Raw genomic sequence first — 21,359 nt, forward strand, 5'->3', positions numbered from 1 at the left:
GATTTAGATTTAAAAGATGAAAACTACACTAACATTTCTTTGAAAAAATATTTAAAAACTACCTTAAACATAAGCTAGATCTAAAAGAGGAAAACTACGCTAACTTTTCTTTGAAAAAATATTTAAATACTACCTTAAACATAAGCTAGATCTAAAAGAGGAAAACTACGCTAACTTTTCTTTGAAAAAATATTCAAAAACTACCTTAAACAAGCTAGATCTGAAAGAGAAAAACTACGCTAACTTTTCTTTGAAAAATTATTCAAAAACTACCTTAAACATAAGCTAGATCTGAAAGAGAAAAACTACGCTAACTTTTCTTTGAAAAATTATTTAAAAACTACCTTAAACATAAGCTAGATCTAAAAGAGGAAAACTACGCTAACTTTTCTTTGAAAAAATATTCAAAAACTACCTTAAACATAAGCTAGATCTGAAAGGGGAAAACTACGCTAACTTTTCTTTGAAAAAATATTCAAAAACTACCTTTAAACATGATTTAAATTTAAAAAAGGAAAACTACGCTAACATTTCTTTGAAAAAATATTTAAAAACTACCTTAAACATAAGCTAGATCTAAAAGAGGAAAACTACGCTAACTTTTCTTTGAAAAAATATTCAAAAACTACCTTAAACATAAGCTAGATCTGAAAGGGGAAAACTACGCTAACTTTTCTTTGAAAAAATATTCAAAAACTACCTTTAAACATGATTTAAATTTAAAAAAGGAAAACTACGCTAACATTTCTTTGAAAAAATATTCAAAAAGTACCTTAATCGAAAGAGATAGCACACGAATTTAAAAAGTTGCATCTAGTCATCCGTTTCTTCTTCATCATCAAAGTAGCACACGAATTTAAAAAGTTGCATCTAGTCATCCGTTTCTTCTTCATCAAAGTAGCGAGGCGTTTATGCACTTTTTATTCTCTAATTTATCTCTACTTACGCAAATGGCTTTTGTTTATTTCAATTTAAAAATTTTCAAAAGAGTATTTTGTTAAAGATTATGCTGCAGGAGCTGTGTAAAAAAACTCTGGTGACCTTTCCTTAAGAAAAAGCAACTAAAATAGATGTGCGCCGAAGAAAATCCAAATTGCGATTCACTAAATTAAAAGACAAAAACAACAAACTTTAAAAGTGAAACCATTTTTACAAGCGTATTTTGTAAAGATGAAATGTTCTTATTACATTCTAACGTTACGAAAAGGATTTTCTTCTGTTCAAATATTTATTACAATTTAAAGTGTTAAATAATGTTACAGAAACGACCTAAGACGCCTGTTATATTAATTTAAACGAACAAAATAGATAAAAAAAAAAGAAAAACTATCATTTAAAAAAAAAAGAAAAAAAGAAAAGAAATAGAAATTGAGGAAAAACAAAAATAAGAACTTCTAACAAAGAGCTTTTCTTTTTATTTTTCAGATTTTAGATGCTTAATTCCTTGGAATGAAAAGTTGAACTGATGACCCACTACTAAGGTTGTTCCTAGCCTTCCGTTCTCAAACTAGGCAATTCTGAGAGGCTGTTTGATTAAGTACCGTTGATAGTAGTATCGCACGTAAGAGACTTCTAAAACTCTGATTATTAATTCCTTGAATGAAGAGATGACTTCATACTCACTAACGAGGTTGTTCTTAGCCATCCGTTCTCAAACTATGCAAAACAGTGAAGTTGTTTGATTAAGTATCACAGTTTGCTGATTTGCACGTGCACCATTGCCGAAACTGTGATGCTTGGTTCCTTGATTGGATTGAAGAAGCTCATCACCATGCTTTTTACAAGCTGTCCGTTGTTATGTTTTGCAATTCAGTGGTTCTGTTTTGCAATTCATTTTCTGTTTGTTTAAGTACCATCGATGGTGGTGTCGTGCATGCAAACTTTCCGAAACTCTGATGCTTGTTTTTCTTGAATGGAGAGATGAGCTTATACTTTAGGTGACTTTTAAAACTGCAGTAATTAGTGCCTCGAATGGAAAAACGAACTCATTCATTACAGACCAAGGTTGTTCCTGGCCATCCGTTAACATATTAGGCAAAGGAGAAAGTTAGCTTTATTTGTCGTGCAGATTGTCCGCTTTGACGTAAAATGCGACAAATTTGCTGAACGCTCTGTTTGCGCCGCCCAAGAGTCATTCTGTTTCTGCGTTGCTAGCGTCTGTCGGCTAAATACAACTGTAGACTCCGCGCAAGCTTTTTCACCGCAAAAGTTGTACAGAGCCACACCGAAGGCTAAAATCGACTTTAAGGTCGAAGGTTAAAATCGACCCTAGAGCTTTGAAAACGACGTCACGAAATTTTCAAGTACATCATCGAAGAAAATTACGGCGGCCAGATGCGACTCTTAGTACTAACTCTTCTAATCTTAGTACGTTAAGCATTCCAGTCGAGAGATCAGACGTTTTTTCGTCACCTAAGAGACCGGCCGATCCGTTTGCGACGCTGCGGAAAGAAAGAAGATGGCAAACCACAGGGTTGTTACCGTAACAAACCTCCGTGAGTACCTCCATCTCGAATGGCTTTTGGGGAAACGTTCGTTTTAAACTCAAAGGGATGGTTGTTAAAGCTCACAAAAGCCTGGTTAACGATTTTCTAACGGCAGAGACCGTGTTTACAATGGATGCAGGCCGTTTGCCCGAGCCCAAAGCGCAAGACCTTTCGGAGAACTCCTCTAGGTCGATGCAACGAAACTACTAGACGCGTGCACCTAGCGGCACGTTACAACCGAAGGACGCCCCTCGTGGACACTATACGAACGCAATTTTTCATTGTCCCCAGGCTTCCAAACCGTAAAACCATCCCCCTCCAATCCTAACCCCGTAATTTTCTTACTCTTTCCCCCCCCCCCCCCCCCACCCCTCTTAATAAAAAAAAAAAAGTTTCCTTCTCTCTTTTTTTCTAGCTTTTAGCCGGCCCTCCGCTAGAAGGGAATAGGGAGTAACGAAGGTTTGACATCAAAGTAGCGTTTCGTATAAGATTTGTTTGGAAAAATTTGACAATTTTTATGAAAGCCAAGCACTAGTTCAAACTGGAGATAATAAAACGAAGTCGAATGATCTCACTTCTCAAACCACTGAGCTGCCATTGGTCGGCAGTTTCATGTTTGGAGACTATTGAGCTGCCATTGGTCGGCTGTTTAATCGTTGCGATTGGTCGGCAGTTTTATCGTTGGAGACCATTGAGAGATATAAAAGGCACTTTTTTTTTTTTTTTGAGCACAACATTAAACGCTTAATCGTTAGATCTTGTTACAAAGGCACCCTTAGAATGCCGAATTGAAAAAAAAAAACAAAAACCAAAACAAACAGAAAAAAAAAAAAAAATGAAACCGAAACGGGCATTCTTTTGAGCATAACGTTAAAAGCTAAATCGTTAGAGGTTTTATTAAAAAGGCTCCTTTAGGATGCAAAAGACAAAAACGGAAAGTTTTGCTTTCCTGGCCACAAGCGATAAAATTGTTAGTAAAACGCACTCTAGCATTCTCACGTTTCAGACGTGACCCAATGTTCGAGTACTCGAACAGGTCCGCTCTACCGTGAATAAAGGTGGAACTAACACACACTACGAACTAGTCACTGTGTTGGTTTCCTGAAATTTCTACAGTCCATGAAACGTATCTTGTACAGAGTTCATAATTTTGGATCATGGGTGGGCTGCTCAAATGAGCACTCTGCCCAATTGAAACAAAGGAAAAAAAAGAAAAAAAAGAAAAAAGAAACCGAAACGGGCATTCTTTTGAGCATAACGTTAAAAGCTAAATCGTTAGATGTTTTATTAAAAAGGCACCTTTAGAATGCGATGTCCTAAAATATTTTCCTCGATATTTTAAAAAGTAAACAAATACAAAACTAAGCCTCACAACTGGCGACAACTTTCAATAAGCAAACAAAGCAACAACCTTCCTTTCGAATTCTTTATATTTTAAACGAAGACGAACAAACAAAAACACAAACAAAAACAAAAACACAAACAAAAACAAAAACACAAACAAAAACAAAAACACAAACAAAAACAAAAACACAAACAAAAACAAAAACACAAACAAAAACAAAAACACAAACAAAAACAAAAACAAAAACAAAAACGTGAGTCGACTGATTTCGCTCAACTGCCTTAGACGAGAAGTCATAAACGTTTGCTTGTGCCAGCAAATTGCAAATTAAGTTGTAAATGAACTGCACCGCAAAAGCTTAACCACAGTTTATTAAGCATATTAAGCCTTTGCTGACATGTTAGGACATTTTAAGCCTTTGCTATTATCATGAGGCTTTTGCTCCACGAGCCAAAAAAGTACGCTAGAGTTGACAAACTGCATCGCGGTCGAAAAGTGTAATTACGCCAACACTTTTATCCGTTTTAAGCATTTCGTTTTCGCACGAACAACAATTAAAGCAGCTCGTTGAGCTTAACGACGTTCGTGTATTTTTTTTCGAAGCCAAAACTTCGGCTATAAGTAGAATGAAGAGGCACTTCGAAAAACAACAAAGCTGTTCGCAGTCGATAGCAACGAGCGACAACATCTCTGCGAGTCTGGCATCAAGGTAAACATTTTTTTTTACATTTTCATTTGTTAGTGCCACTTTTGTGTACATTATGTATTCAAAAATTTCTTGCTGACGCTAGATTTTTCGTTTTCAATGAACAACAGTTGCAACCTCTAGTCGTTTGCTAAAACAGCTTGCTAGGACAACCAAATCAATCATATGTTGTGAAAATTTCTTTTTGTTCAACTGACTAAGGAAGATCGAGCGAACGCTTTTTTTTTTATAACTTGTTTGTATCATATTGCTATTAAGAAAACAGCGTTGTGTATACTAAACGTGACATAATTGGCAATTATCCGTAACTAAAAATAAGATAGAAATTACAAACTTGATACCATATTTTAATTACTGTAACAAAACTAGACGTCATCGCGTGAGAAAATAAATGTTTATGACACATAACCTATTTTTTTGTTTTTTTTTTTTCTTCTCTTTTTTCCTTTTAATCTCTTTTCTTTCGTCCAAAAAGCGTTTTGATTTTTGCCTCGCCACAAGCGATGAAATCGATAAAAAAACCTGCTCGGACATTCTCAATTCTCAACAACAAAAGCAATCAAAGTTCTAGCTCTCGAGCACGTGCGCCAACAGGTTGATGAAACCGTTCAAATATGCTCGATCGCTAGAATTTAAAAAAAGAAACAAGCCAGAAACAAACCAAAATAAAAAAAAGCCAAAAACAAAAATGGACATCTTTAGAACGCTTAAATTTTATAAAATATTTTCCTCTGCGTTTTTAACCAGCTAAACTGTCGTAAAGTTTTTTCGGTGCAGTTCATTTAAAAAACTTAGTTTTCAACTTTTAAACGTTTTAGACTTCTCGTTTAAGGCAGTCGAAAGAAATGAGTCGACTCACTCTCTCTCTCTCTCTCTCTCCCTTTTCGGTTTTGTTTTTGTTTACTTGTTTTTGTTTTTTCTTCGTTTGCCTTCGTTTGCCTTTGTTTGCTTTTGGAAAAGTTGTCGCCATGCGAGACTTAGTTTTTTTTTGGCTCAATTTGTGATTAAGTGAAGTTCTAGTCTTGAAAGTGTGCAAAGTGTGGGCCAATCTGGTGGCTGGAGTGATGACACGTGAATGCTGGAAATTCCAGACTTTGAGCGGATTCAGCGTACATAGAAAGAAAAAGTAACATTCACGTGGGTCTCTCCTAAGCTTGCCATTGGTCGGTCTGCTGGCCTTAAGTACCCCCCCCCCCCCCTCAACGTCACGTTTGCTCAACTTTCTCGGTCTTTGGCGCCCAAAGAAAGCTCGAGGAAGGATAAAAATGGCGAGGTTTCGGTACAGCGTTTTCTGTTTTTCCTATTTGTTTTTGTTTGTTTGTTTGTTTGTTTCGTTTGTTTGTTTATTTATTTAATCGTTTTTTTGTTTGTTTCGTTCGTTTGTTTGTTTGTTTCGTTTGCTTCGTTTGTTTCGTGATGTTTTGTTTTCCCTTCTTGATGGCACAAAACAGAAGCAAACAAGACTTTCGGTTATGTTCGGTTATATTCGGTTCAATAAAAGTTTGTTGGTTTCTGCACAACAACAACAACAAAAGTCCCTCTGTCCCTCAAAAGCAGTTTCTCCTCTGTCCAAAAGAAGAGCTTCTTTGTAATCGATCTTGTCTGAATGCAGCTCTCCTTTTGCCTATAGGTTTTTATTCCAACCCTTTTGTTGTTGTTAGTGCCATGTTGTTGTTATTGTTATACTCTGTAAAAGCAGTTGTTGCTGTTGTACTTGTTTGTTGTTTCTAAAGACACTGTTGTTGCTGCTGTTTGCGCTGTTAGTAATCACCCACTTGGCTTGTATTTTTGTTTTTTGTTTTTTGTTTTATTTATAAACACTCTCTGAGTAAGTTTTTATGCTTGCAATGAGTGTTTGTTAATGTTCACCCACTTTGCTTGTTTATAATCTATTTTATTTTATCAACACTCTCTGAGTCAGTGATGGTGTTGCTGTTGTTTTTGTTAGAGCTGCAATGAGTGTTTGTTAATGTTCACACACTTTGCTTGTTTTGTTTTTATTTCTTTATTTTATCAACACCCTTTGAGCCAGTGATGCTGTTGCTGTTGTTTTTGTTATAGCTGCAATGAGTGTTGTTAATGTTCACCCACTTTGCTTGTTTTGTTTTTTTTAATTTATTTATTTTACCAACACCCTTTGAGCCAGTGATGCTGTTGCTGTTGTTTTTGTTATAGCTGCAATGAGTGTTGTTAATGTTCACCCACTTTGCTTGTTTTGTTTTTATTAATTTTTTTATTTTACCAACACCCTTTGAGCCAGTGATGCTGTTGCTGTTGTTTTTGTTATAGCTGCAATGAGTGTTTGTTAATGTTCACCCACTTTGCTTGTTTTGTTTGTGTTTTTGTTTTTGTTTATCAATACCCTTTGAGTCAGTGATGCTGTTTCTGTTGTCGTTGTTATAGTTGCAATGAGTCTTATTAATGTTCACCCACTTTGCTTGTTTTGTTTGTGTTTTTGTTTGTTTTTTTTTCATCAACACCCTCCTAGTCAGTGATAGTGTTGCTGTTGTTTTTGTTATAGTTGCAATGAGTCTTAATAATATTCACCCACTTTGCTTGTTTTGTTTGTGTTTTTGTTAGCTTTTTTTTCATCAACACCCTCTGAGTCAGTGATAGTGTTGCTGTTGTCGTTGTTATAGTTGCAATGAGTCTTATTAATGTTCACCCACTTTGCTTGTTTTGTTTGTGTTTTTGTTTGTTTTTTTTTCATCAACACCCTCCTAGTCAGTGATAGTGTTGCTGTTGTTTTTGTTATAGTTGCAATGAGTCTTAATAATATTCACCCACTTTGCTTGTTTTGTTTGTGTTTTTGTTAGCTTTTTTTTCATCAACACCCTCTGAGTCAGTGATAGTGTTGCTGTTGTCGTTGTTATAGTTGCAATGAGTCTTATTAATGTTCACCCACTTTGCTTGCTTTGTTTGTGTTTTTGTTAGCTTTTTTTTCATCAACACCCTCTGAGTCAGTGATAGTGTTGCTGTTGTCGTTGTTATAGTTGCAATGAGTCTTATTAATGTTCACCCACTTTGCTTGCTTTGTTTGTGTTTTTGTTTTTGTTTATTAACACCCATTGAGTCAGTGATGCTGTTGCTGTTGTTGTTATTATAGTTGCAATGAGTGTTTGTTAATGCTCACCGACTTGGCTTGCTTTGTTTGTTTTTTGTTTTTTGTTTTATCAAAACCTTGTGAGTCAGTGATGCTGCTTTTGTTATTTTACTTGTAATTAGAGTTGTTACTGTTCAGCCGCTTTGGTTGTTTTTTAATCTATCTTATTTTATCACCACTCTCTGATTCGGTGATGATGTTGCTGATGCTGTTGTTGTTGTTTTACTTGCAATGATAGTTGTTACTGTTCAGCAACTTTGCTTTTATTCGTTTTTGTTTGTGTGTTTGTTAGTTGTTTTTTTTTTATCAATATCCTCTGAGTCAGTGATGCTGTTGCTGATGCTGCTGTTGCTGTAGTTGGTTTTTATGCTTGCAATGAGAGTTGTTACTGTTCACCCACTTTGCTTGTTTATAATCTATTTTATTTTGTTAACACTCTCTGAGTCAGTGATGTTGTTGTTGTTATTATGCTTGCAATGAGAGTTGTTACTGTTCACCCAGTTTGCTTGTTTTGTTTTTTTATTTGTTTTGTTTTTTTTTCTTTTTTGTTTTTGTTTTGTTTGTTTTTTTTATCAATACCCTCTGATTAAGTGATGCTGTTGCTGTTGTTATACATGCAATGGTTGTTGTTACTGTTCAGCCACTTTGCTTGTTTTTTTTAATCTGTTTTGTTTTTTCAACACTCTCTGAGTCAGTGATGCTGATGCTGTTGTTGTTATTATGCTTGCAATGAGAGTTGTTACTGTTGTAGTTATGTCTGTCATTTGTCCTTGTTAGCAAGTTCTATTTGCCCTCTCTTGCCTTTTTTCAACACAGTTTCTTTCTTTGAGTCATATGGTTGCGAGATCCTCTCAAACTCCATCTCTTTATTTATTTGTTTCTTTTTTTTTTCTCATTCTCCTTCTCATAATAGCAATCACTGTTGCCACCATGCATGTAATGCTAGTTGCTCTCGTTCTTCTTCTTTTGCTAGTGCAAGCTTTGTTTCTTCTTGTTGCTCTCTTTACTTTCTTCTTGCTCTTTTGCAGAGGACTCGAAAAAACACAGCTCTTCGCTGTAGTTGTGTTTCTCATCAATCCACGCAACATTCCAGGATTGGATACAGGCAGAAGAAAAAAAACTCTCACTAACTGTTTTCTTTTTTTTTTAGCTTAAACCGTTGCAAACAAACACCTGAACATGTCTTCTTCACAAGAAAACAACTCTGTTGTTGCTTCTTCTCCAAACTCTAAAGCAAAAAAAAAGAAAAGAAAGCAGTCACAAGAACAGAGAGACTTAAAGCTCAAAAACAAAGTCAGGGCCGCATTAGTTGCAGCGTGTGGCTCCGTAAACAGGGTTGTACCTTTCTATGGTACCAAGAAGAGGTACGCTGTTAGCTGTCCGATGCCTTTGTGCAAACATTCGTCCACAAGCATTAAAAGACACTTGACTAAAAAAGATCATTCTTGGACTTTGGATGAAGCTTCCATCTTTTACTCTGCAATGGTCAGGAAGTTTCAGCATGCTCGTCTCGAACGCAAGTCCGGCTGTCCAAAACCTTACCCCTGTTTGCAATGTTGGAAGTATTACGACCGACTGGACATACACTTGAAAGAGACTCATTTCTACGATTCCAAGATGATCAAACAAAAGATTGCAGAGGCAAAGCGATACGACAACGAGAAGCTCTATGTCCCTCAATTTATTCGACCTGCCTTCTTTGGTATTAAGCCAGTAGCTGAACAAGCGTCTGCATCAGGCTCTGCATCCTCTGCTCCTGGGCCTTCCTCCTCTTTTTCTTCTCCGGTTCTTTCCTCTGATCCTCTTTTAAGCTTGCCCTCACCAGTTGCTGGTTCGTCCGAGGCTCCTTCTGCAAACCAATGCACCTCTGTAGAAAACAAAGAGCTGAACACCGAATCCGTCCTTGACTCTGATTTCGATTCCTTAGAGCACTTGGTTTCCAGCTCCTATGTCTTGACCGAAGAAAAGAGACTCTTGTTTCAGCTGGACAAAGATGCTTTTCACTTTTATTACCAGTCAGCAGATGAGCTCTTCAGAGACTTTGAAAAGTGGCTTGTGGTAGCCAACAACAACACTTGGTCACAAGCAAAAATCTACAAAAATGCAGTTGTGGAAATATTGACTTGTTGTGACAGCACGTTGACGCTGCACCCAAACGCCCTCACCAATTCCAATGTTTTGGAGGATAGATACTTCTCCTTGCACTTTAAGAAAATTCAGCTCAATTCCAAGCTGAGTGAACTTGACCAAACAAAAGCCATGTCTTGTCACACGTTGTACAACCGCCTCGTCTCCCTTTGTCTCCTGTTTCGTTTCAGTGAAGCCAGAAACGTCTATTTCGGACTTTCTCATGAGGCCATCCGACGTTTGCGCTGCAAGGTGGATGAGTTGCGAAAAGTGCTGAGGCCCTTTCGTTCTTTGAGGAGGAGCCTTGTGAAAAGAAGAAAAAGCATCAACATCATCAATGTCAGTTTGCTGACCGAATATGGCAAGTCTGCATACGTAAGAGACTTAGTGGAATCGATTAGAAAGGCGTCTCTTCCGCTGACTAGAGACAATGCTGTGTCTCTACGAAACCATCTTCTGCTCTCTGTCACTGTAATTAACAGTTTAAGAAAATCTAACATTGCTCTTTTAAACATTAGAGACTACATGGCTGCTGAGAAGAGTGAGTGTGGATATTGCATTGTGCAAGAGCGCTACAAAACAGCATACAAGTACGGAGCCAAAAACATTCTAGTGCCGAACGACTTGAAAGTGTTGATCGATATTTATTTGCTGAGATACAGAGACCTTCTTGTCAACGACTCTCACTACATGGCTGCAGACACCAAGACTGTTTTGGAGTTGAGCGACTGCTACAGGCCCCTTTTTCCTTCGGTGAGAGCCAACAAAGACGAAGGTGTGACACTAGGTGCAACTAGAGTGCCTGTTTACCAGATGGGTTCCTCTGCTATCACCTCTAGCCTGACGTCCTGCTTCAGAAAAAGCCAAGTAAACATTCCCATGAAGCGTCTTACTCCCACTTGCATTCGCGGTTCGATAGCCACTTACTTTGCCAACAACAGCAAAGAAGATCGCGAGCGGTTTGCTACACTCTACATGAAGCACAGCAGACACACAATGGATAGCTTTTATGTGTCCCAGTGGAACGCTGCAGAGGAGTTGCGCTTTGCCCTGGGCATCGGACAGTCCTTCGGAGTCATAGAGTCTTTGACTGTTGAAAAGTCTGAGAGACCACCAAAGGAGGAGAAGGATGTGATGGACTGGCTCCGAACTAATGCAGAGGAGTACGGTTTTCATGATGTTGAGGACATTTTTGAGGAAGATTCAGACTCCGGTTCTGACTCTGAAGAATGTGCTGCTACTTTCGGTTGTACCACAGTGGTTCCATTTTCTCCAGCTGTAGAAAACAATGCTCCTTTAGAGGACAGCAACGAACATGTTGTAGATTTCTTGTGTGAACCTAGCTCAACTCCTGTTTCGTCTGTTCCTTCTGAACAAACAATCGCTGGTCCAGTTCTTGAACTATCCTCTGCTCTTGCACAACTAGTTCCTAATGAACAAGCTGTTTGTATGGATGTAGATCAGACTCTAGCTGTTCCTGTTGGCACAGCTTGTTCTCCTCTTGCATTAACATTATTTCCTGATGAACCGGATTTTATTGAACACCATGCACAACTTTCTCCAGTTTACTTTAGTGAGCAAGTGGTTGCCAAACCTGTTTCTGCTGCTCCTGCTGAACAAGTTGCTTTCAGTCCTTCAAAAGAGGTTTTTTCTGTTCTGCTGGAAACAGTGTCTAATGTTGCTTCACAGCAAGATAATCTTATGGCTGTCACACGTGTTTTCCATGCTCCTCCTGAAGCTGCTCTTCTTGAACCTGCTCTTCTTGAACCTGCTCTTCTTGAACCTGCTCATAAGCAAGTGGTTGCCAAACCTGTTCATGTTGCTCCTTCTCTGCAAGTTGTTTTTAATCCTTCAAAAGAGGTCTTTTCTGTTCCTCTGGCTCCTAATCTTGTTGCTCGTCAGCAAACGATGGCCAAACCCAGTTTGTTTCTTTCAGCTGTTCCAGTCCAACAGGCTGGTACTGTTCTTGAAAAACAGCCCTCACCTGGTGCTGTTCAATCTGTTGGTAGTCTATTTAGCCAAAGTCTTGCTTGTACATCCAGAGGTAAATTCTTTTTGATTTTTGATTTTTATGCAAATCTCAACACGCTTTCAAAAAATAAAAATGCCCAAATTAACTCCTTGCCCTATTGTTATTGTTAAAGCTGTAAAAAAAAAAAAAAAAAAGAAAAACAATAAAAAAAACAAAAAAAAAACAAAAAAAACAACACAGAAGTGTGTATGTATTTGTTGCAGGACTAATTCTGTGATTGCTTAAATGTTTACACAAGTGAATGATACTAAAACTGATTATGTTTTAGAAGTAAAAGATCCAAGAAGAAAAAAAATCAAGTTGGAAATGCCATCTTTTACTCAAGAACACATCGGTAATGTAAAACCTAATTTATACAAACATATATAAACACAAACCTCTTCTTGCACAATTTCAGATGGTTAACTGTTAATAAAAACTTGCCATCATTGCTAAGTGCACTTTTAGAAAGTTGTGTCTACCCGATTTCTAATGATGAAGTTAGAAACTTCACCGTTAGAAATCATGCACAGCTTGTTATTATCTCTAACACTTAGAAACTGTTGATGGTTTTTTTATGAATTAGAAAAATGAACATGGTTTTATTTTATTTCAGGATCAACTCAGCCAAGAACAAAGGAAAACAAAGCAGAAGTTAGCCAATGCCAATTAGGTAATCTTTCAAAAACCAGTTGTTGCTATCAGTGCAAACAATAAGGTCAACAAAAAAAAACAAATAAAAAAACAAAATTAATCTTGTCATGCTTCAGAACCAAATGAATATTCGATTTAATCTCTTTGTGTTATGACTTGAGTTTGTAAAATTTTAGATGAAATAGTTGAAAAGCTGAATGCTTGCCCTGGCCACAACGAATGGTTCAACACCAGAAGTTTTCCACGATGTGCAGCTTTGGTGTTGGCATACATCTTGCAAGACGTGTTTACAGATGTAAGCTCAAGTTGCTCGTACAAAGATTACCTTGGCATCTTGGCAAATCATAGCAGTGACAAGCTCATTCATGTCTTGCAAAAGTACTCCTACCGAAGCCATATTAAAGACAAAATTAAAAACATGAAGCTAAAAATTCAAAAAGAGGGTAGTTTAGAAAAGTTTGTTCAATATGGCAATATAGTGAGACCATTTATGTAGTTTAGAAAAGTTTGTTCAGTTTGGCAATAAAGATGGGCCTTTTGTGTAGTTTGTTTTCTCTATGCTTTTGCAAATATATTTATCTGTTTCGCTAAATACATAATAAACAAGAAGTTCTGTTAAACTGTTCTCACATTTCTTATTTAAAGATAGTTCAAACTTTTTTTATCTTTAAAAAAAAAAAAAAGTCGTTTTGTTATTCTGTTAACACTTTTAATAGAGTTGCATTTAGAATTATTTCTGATGTTTTTAAGAGTTTGTTAAAAAGCAAATTAATATTTTCTGTGATGTTAAACTGCATAAGTGAAATTTAAAAAAGGAAAACTGCTCCAACCATTTTTCGGAAAAAGAAATCAAAAAGTTCCTTATTTTAAAAGATCTAGACATCCATTTCTTCTTCAGCAAAATAGCGAGGCTTTTTTTATGAACTCTTACTCTCTATTTTTTCATATATTTACACAAAGGATTTTATTTAGTTCAATGTAAACATACATAGAAGTATATTATGTTTTTTTTTTGTTTTTTTTTTTTTTTATGGTGTCTAACTTTTGTTTCACTTCTATTTTATTTTACGTTTATCTTGTATTTTATCATGCCTTATTGGTTTTTGCGTTTTGTGATGTCAAGCTGCGTAAGCTAAACTTAAAAGAGGAAAACTACGCTAACTTTTCTTTGAAAAAATATTCAAAAAGTACCTTAAAAGAGAAAGCACACGAATTTAAAAAGTTGTATCTTGCCATCCAATTCTTCTTCTGCAAAGTAGTGAGGCTTTTGCTCTCTAACTTATCTCTATTTACGCAAAGGGTTTTATTTCAATGTAAACACGTATAAAAGAATACTTTGTTAAAAATAATGTTAAAGGAGTTGCGTAAAAAAAACGTCTGAATAAACTTTCTTTACAAAAAAAAACAACTAAGAAACAAGCGCGCCTAAGAAAAACCAGATCGCGATTCACTAAGTCAATAGACGAAAGAAACAAACTTTAAAAAGTCTTTCTAGACAACAAATTCTATTTTTGGCAATGCAGTTTTTGTATTTATGCAACCTATCTTTTGTTTCACTTCTACTTTATTTTACGTTTACCTTGTATTTTGTCTTGCCTTTTTGCGTTTTGTGATGTCAAGCTACATAATCTAAACTTAAAAGAGGAAAACTAGGCTAGTAGAATATTATGTTGTTGGTTTTATATGCAGCCTAACTTTAGTTTCATCTATATTTTGTTTTGCGTTTATCTTATATTTTATCTTGTCTTTTTGAGTTTTGTGTTTTGTGATGTCAAGCTACATAAGCTAAACTTTAAAGAGGAAAACTACGCTAACCTTTTTTTGAAAAACTATTCAAAAACTACCTTTAACAAAGTAGCGGGGCTTTTTATGCACTTTTACTCTCTAACATACCTATATTTGCGCAGAGGATTTTATTTAACTCAATGTAAACATACGTAGAAAAATATTGTTACCCGTTTATTTTATGCAGCCTAACTTTAGCTTCATCTGTATTTTATTTTACGTTTATCTTATATTTTATTTTGTCTTTTTGAGTTTTGTGCTTTGTGATGTCAAGCTACATAAGCTAATGTTAAAAGAGGAAAACTACGCTAACCTTTTTTTGAAAAACTATTCAAAAACAACCTTTAACAAAGTAGCGAGGCTTTTTATGCACTTTTACTCTCTAACATACCTATATTTGCGCAGAGGATTTTATATAACTCAATGTAAACATACATAGAAAAATATTGTTACCCGTTTATTTCATGCAGCCTAACTTTAGCTTCATCTACATTTTATTTTACGTTTATCTTATATTTTATTTTGTCTTTTTGAGTTTTGTGTTTTGTGATGTCAAGCTACATAAGCTAATGTTAAAAGAGGAAAGCTACGCTAACCTTTCTTTGAAAAACTGTTCAAAAACTACCTTAGACATAATCTAGATTTAAAAGAGGAAGACTACGCTATTTTTGCTTTGAAAAAACTTTCGAAAACTACCTTAATCGATAGAGATAGCACACGATTTTAAAATGTTGTATCTAGTCATGCACTTCTTTTACACCAAAGTAGCGAGGCTTTCTATGCACTTTTACTCTCTAACATAGCTATTTTTGCGCAAACGGTTTTATTTATTTCAATTTAAACATGCCTAGTAGATTATTATGTTGTTGGTTTTTTATGCAGCCTAACTTTAGTTTCATCTATATTTTATTTTGCGTTTATCTTATATTTTATCTTGTCTTTTTGAGTTTTATATTTTGTGATGTCAAGCTACATAAGCTAAACTTTAAAGAGGAAATTTACGCTAACCTGTCTTTGAAAAACTATTCAAAAACTACCTTTAACAAAGTAGCGAGGCTTTTTATGCCTTTTTACTCTCTAGCATACCTATATTTGCGCAGAGGGTTTTATTTAATTCAACTTAAACATACCTGTTAGATTATTATGTTGTTGGTTTTTTATGCAGTCTAACTTAAGCTACATCTATTTTTCATGTTACGTTTGTCTTATATTTTATTTTATGTTTTTGTGTTCTGTGATGTCAAGCTACATAAGCTAATGTTAAAAGAGGAAAGCTACGCTAACCTTTCTTTGAAAAACTATTCGAAATCTATTTTTGAGATAATCTAGATTTAAAAGAGGAACACTACGCTAATTTTGCTTTGAAAAAACTCTCGAAAACTACCTTATTCGATAGAGATAGCACACAAATTTAAAAAAGTGTATCTAGTCATCCACTTCTTCTACAGCAAAGTAGCGAGGCTTTCTATGCACTTTTACTCTCTAACATTATGCATTTTACTCTCTATTTTTGCGCAAAGGGTTTTATTTAATTCAATTTAAACATGCCTAGTAGATATTTTATGTTGTTGGTTTTTTATGCAGCCTAACTTTAGCTACATCTATTTGTCTTATATTTTATTTTATGTTTTTGTGTTCTGTGATGTCAAGCTACATAAGCTAATGTTAAAAGAGGAAAGCTACGCTAACTTTTCTTTGAAAAACTATTCAAAATCTACCTTTGAGATAATCTAGATTTAAAAGAGGAACACTACGCTAATTTTGCTTTGAAAAAACATTCGAAAACTACCTTATATTTTATCTTGCCTTTGTTAGTTTTGTGTTTTATTATGTCAAGCTTCATAATCTAATCTTAAAAGAGGAAAACTGCGCTAACTTTCCATTGAAAAAGTACTCAAAAAGGACCTAAATCGATATAGATAGCTCACGATTTTAAAAAGTTGCATATAGTCATCTTCTTCAGCAAAGTATCGAGGCTTTTTATGGATTTTTACTTTAACAAAGTTGCGAGGCTTTTAATGCTTTTTTACTAACATACCTATATTTGCGCAAAGGATTTTATATAATTCAATTTAAACATGCCTAGTAGATTATTATGTTGTTAGTTTTTTATGCAGCTTATCTTTAGTTTCATTTATATTATGTTTTAGGTTTATCTTATATTTTATCTTATCTTTTTGAGTTTTGTGTTTTGTGATGCCAAGAATTTTAAGCTAAACTTAAAAGAGGAATGCTACGCTAACCTTTCTTTGAAAATCTATTCATAAACTACCTTAGACAAAAGCTAGATTTAAAAGAGGAAAACTACGCTATTTTTGCTTTGAAAAAACTTTCGAAAACCACCTTAATCGATAGAGATAGCACACAATTTTAAAAAGTTGCATATAGTCATCCACTTCTTCTGCAGCAAAGTAGCGATGCTTTTTATGCACTTTTTCTCACTAGTTTGCTTATATTTACGCAAAGGAATTCATTTAATTCAATCCAAGCATATATAGAAGATTATTATGCTATGATTTTTTTTTTCTTTTATGCAGCCTAACAATTATTTCACCTATATTTTATTTTACGATTAACTTTTATCTTACTTTTCTTTTTTGAGTTTTGTGTTTTGTGATATCAAGCTACATAAACTAAACTTTAAAGAGGAAAACTACGCTAACCTTTCTTTGAAAAACTATTCAAAAACTACCTTTAACAAAGTAGCGAGGCTTTTTCTCTCTAACATACCTATATTTGCGCATAGGATTTTATTTAATTTAATGTAAACATACCTAGTAGATTATTATGTTGTTGGTTTTTTATGCAGTCTAACTTTAGCTTCATCTGTATTTTATTTTACGTTTATCTTATATTTTATTTTGTCTTTTTGAGCTTTGTGTTTTGTGATGTCAAGCTACATAAGCTAAACTTAAAAGAGGAAAGCTACGCTAACCTTTCTTTGAAAAACTATTCAAAAACTACCTTTAACAAAGTAGCGAGGCTTTTTCTCTCTAACATACCTATATTTGCGCATAGGATTTTATTTAATTTAATGTAAACATACCTAGTAGATTATTATGTTGTTGGTTTTTTATGCAGTCTAACTTTAGCTTCATCTGTATTTTATTTTACGTTTATCTTATATTTTATTTTGTCTTTTTGAGCTTTGTGTTTTGTGATGTCAAGCTACATAAGCTAAACTTAAAAGAGGAAAGCTACGCTAACCTTTCTTTGAAAAACTATTCAAAATCTACCTTTGAGATAATCTAAATTTAAAAGAGGAACACTGCGCTATTTTTGCTTTGAAAAAACTTTCGAAAACTACCTTATTCGATAGAGACAGCACACAAATTTAAAAGTTTGTATCTAGTCATCCACTTCTTCTACAGCAATGTAGCGAGGCTTTTTATGCACTTTTACTCTCTAACATACCTATATTTGCGCAAAGGATTTTATTTAACTCAATGTAAATATACATAGAAGAGTATTGTTACCCGTTTATTTTATGCAGCCTAACTTTAGTTTCATCTATATTTTATATTGCGTTTACCTTATATTTTGTCTTGCCTTTGTTACTTTTGTGTTTTGTTATGTCAAGCTTCATGATCCAATCTTAAAAGAGGAAAACTGCGCTAACTTCTCATTGAAAAAGTACTCAAAAAGGACCTAAATCGATATAGATAGCTCACGATTTTAAAAAGTTGCATATAGTCATCTTCTTCTTCAGCAAAGTATCGAGGCTTTTTATGGACTTTTAATCTCTTATTTACCCAAATTTGCGCAAAGGACTTTACTTAATTCAACTTAAACATGTCTAGTAGATTATTAAGTTGTTTGTTTTTTATGCAGCCTAACTTTAGTTTCATTTATATTTTATTTTACGTTTATCTGATATTTTATCTTGTCTTTTTGTGTGTTGTTTTGTCAAGCTACATAAGCTAAACTTAAAAGTGGAAAACTACGCTAACCTTTCTTTGAAAATCTATTCAAAAACTGCCTTAGACATAAGGTAGATTTAAAAGAGGAAGACTGCGCTATTTTTGCTTTAAAAAAACTTTCGAAAAATACCTTAATCCATCGAGGTAGTACACGAATTTACAAAGTTGTATCTAGTCATCCACATCTTCTATAGCAAAGTAGCGAGGCTTTTTATGCACTTTTGAGTTCTAATTTATCTCTGTTTACGCAAATGGTTTTTGTTTATTTCTGTGTAATGATATACAAAAGAGTATTTTGTTAAAGATTATGCTGCAGGAGCTGCGTAAAAAAACTCTGGTGACCTTTCCTTAAGAAAAAAGCAACTGAGAGGCATGTGCGCTTTAGAAAATTCAAATCGCGATTCTTCAAATTAAAAGACGAAAAGAACGAACTTTAAAAGCTCTTACTAGACGTTTGTGTTTATGATAGGCAATGCAGTTTTAGATTTTATGCAGCCTAACATTTGTTTCATCTATATCTTATTTTACGTTTATCTTATACTTTATCTTGCCTTTTTGAGTTTAGTATTTTGTGATGTCATGCTAAATAAGCTAAACTTTGCTAATTTTTATTTGAAAAAATATTCAAAAACTACCTGAATTATAAGCTAGATCTAAAAGAGGAAAACTGCGCTAACTTTTCTTTGAAAAAATATTTAAAAACTACCTTAAACATAAGCTAGATCTAAAAGAGGAAAACTACGCTAACTTTTCTTTGAAAAAATATTCAAAAACTACCTTAAACATAAGCTAGATCTGAAAGAGAAAAACTACGCTAACTTTTCTTTGAAAAATTATTCAAAAACTACCTTAAACATAAGCTAGATCTGAAAGAGAAAAACTACGCTAACTTTTCTTTGAAAAATTATTCAAAAACTACCTTTAAACATGATTTAGATTTAAAAGATGAAAAATACACTAACATTTCTTTGAAAAAATATTTAAAAACTACCTTAAACATAAGCTATATCTAAAAGAGAAAAACTACGCTAACTTTTCTTTGAAAAATTATTCAAAAACTACCTTTAAACATGATTTAGATTTAAAAGATGAAAACTACACTAACATTACTTTGAAAAAATATTTAAAAACTACCTTAAACATAAGCTAGATCTAAAAGAGGAAAACTACGCTAACTTTTCTTTGAAAAAATATTCAAAAACTACCTTAAACATAAGCTAGATCTGAAAGAGAAAAACTACGCTAACTTTTCTTTGAAAAATTATTCAAAAACTACCTTTAAACATGATTTAGATTTAAAAGATGAAAACTACACTAACATTTCTTTGAAAAAATATTTAAAAACTACCTTAAACATAAGCTAGATCTAAAAGAGGAAAACTACGCTAACTTTTCTTTGAAAAAATATTTAAATACTACCTTAAACATAAGCTAGATCTAAAAGAGGAAAACTACGCTAACTTTTCTTTGAAAAAATATTCAAAAACTACCTTAAACAAGCTAGATCTGAAAGAGAAAAACTACGCTAACTTTTCTTTGAAAAATTATTCAAAAACTACCTTAAACATAAGCTAGATCTGAAAGAGAAAAACTACGCTAACTTTTCTTTGAAAAATTATTTAAAAACTACCTTAAACATAAGCTAGATCTAAAAGAGGAAAACTACGCTAACTTTTCTTTGAAAAAATATTCAAAAACTACCTTAAACATAAGCTAGATCTGAAAGGGGAAAACTACGCTAACTTTTCTTTGAAAAAATATTCAAAAACTACCTTTAAACATGATTTAAATTTAAAAAAGGAAAACTACGCTAACATTTCTTTGAAAAAATATTTAAAAACTACCTTAAACATAAGCTAGATCTAAAAGAGGAAAACTACGCTAACTTTTCTTTGAAAAAATATTCAAAAACTACCTTAAACATAAGCTAGATCTGAAAGGGGAAAACTACGCTAACTTTTCTTTGAAAAAATATTCAAAAACTACCTTTAAACATGATTTAAATTTAAAAAAGGAAAACTACGCTAACATTTCTTTGAAAAAATATTCAAAAAGTACCTTAATCGAAAGAGATAGCACACGAATTTAAAAAGTTGCATCTAGTCATCCGTTTCTTCTTCATCATCAAAGTAGCACACGAATTTAAAAAGTTGCATCTAGTCATCCGTTTCTTCTTCATCAAAGTAGCGAGGCGTTTATGCACTTTTTATTCTCTAATTTATCTCTACTTACGCAAATGGCTTTTGTTTATTTCAATTTAAAAATTTTCAAAAGAGTATTTTGTTAAAGATTATGCTGCAGGAGCTGTGTAAAAAAACTCTGGTGACCTTTCCTTAAGAAAAAGCAACTAAAATAGATGTGCGCCGAAGAAAATCCAAATTGCGATTCACTAAATTAAAAGACAAAAACAACAAACTTTAAAAGTGAAACCATTTTTACAAGCGTATTTTGTAAAGATGAAATGTTCTTATTACATTCTAACGTTACGAAAAGGATTTTCTTCTGTTCAAATATTTATTACAATTTAAAGTGTTAAATAATGTTACAGAAACGACCTAAGACGCCTGTTATATTAATTTAAACGAACAAAATAGATAAAAAAAAAAGAAAAACTATCATTTAAAAAAAAAAGAAAAAAAGAAAAGAAATAGAAATTGAGGAAAAACAAAAATAAGAACTTCTAACAAAGAGCTTTTCTTTTTATTTTTCAGATTTTAGATGCTTAATTCCTTGGAATGAAAAGTTGAACTGATGACCCACTACTAAGGTTGTTCCTAGCCTTCCGTTCTCAAACTAGGCAATTCTGAGAGGCTGTTTGATTAAGTACCGTTGATAGTAGTATCGCACGTAAGAGACTTCTAAAACTCTGATTATTAATTCCTTGAATGAAGAGATGACTTCATACTCACTAACGAGGTTGTTCTTAGCCATCCGTTCTCAAACTATGCAAAACAGTGAAGTTGTTTGATTAAGTATCACAGTTTGCTGATTTGCACGTGCACCATTGCCGAAACTGTGATGCTTGGTTCCTTGATTGGATTGAAGAAGCTCATCACCATGCTTTTTACAAGCTGTCCGTTGTTATGTTTTGCAATTCAGTGGTTCTGTTTTGCAATTCATTTTCTGTTTGTTTAAGTACCATCGATGGTGGTGTCGTGCATGCAAACTTTCCGAAACTCTGATGCTTGTTTTTCTTGAATGGAGAGATGAGCTTATACTTTA

General features: G+C 33.9%; 1 protein-coding gene across 2 annotated transcripts; it reads left to right on the top strand.

Moving 5' to 3' along the window:
* Positions 1-5,744: 5,744 nt before the first annotated feature.
* Positions 5,745-13,115, top strand: LOC149892593 (uncharacterized). Of its 2 annotated transcripts, XM_090077729.1 has the most exons (5): positions 5,745-5,816; positions 8,791-11,811; positions 12,068-12,133; positions 12,395-12,451; positions 12,609-13,115. In XM_090077729.1, exons 2-5 carry the CDS (start codon positions 8,820-8,822, stop codon positions 12,926-12,928), a joined length of 3,435 nt encoding a protein of 1,144 aa, XP_089933855.1. In that variant the 5' UTR covers positions 5,745-5,816; positions 8,791-8,819; the 3' UTR covers positions 12,929-13,115. The 2 variants fall into 2 exon arrangements, with proteins under 2 accessions (XP_089933855.1, XP_089933856.1); XM_090077730.1 differs by having other exon boundaries at positions 5,778-11,811.
* The last annotated feature ends 8,244 nt before the right edge of the window (positions 13,116-21,359 follow it).

Source organism: Hydra viridissima, unplaced genomic scaffold, assembly GCF_058129835.1.
Source record: "Hydra viridissima isolate aposymbiotic clone 2 unplaced genomic scaffold, HvirCarnegie_v1 scaffold_2, whole genome shotgun sequence".
Classification (NCBI taxonomy): Eukaryota; Metazoa; Cnidaria; class Hydrozoa; order Anthoathecata; family Hydridae; genus Hydra; species Hydra viridissima.

Coding starts and splice junctions, on each gene's coding strand:
- LOC149892593 (XM_090077729.1), top strand. CDS start 8,820: ATGTCTTCTTCACAAGAAAACAACTCTGTTGTTGCTTCTTCTCCAAAC. Junction 11,812..12,067: donor TCTTGCTTGTACATCCAGAG/GTAAATTCTTTT, acceptor ATTATGTTTTAG/AAGTAAAAGATCCAAGAAGA. Junction 12,134..12,394: donor TTTTACTCAAGAACACATCG/GTAATGTAAAAC, acceptor ATTTTATTTCAG/GATCAACTCAGCCAAGAACA.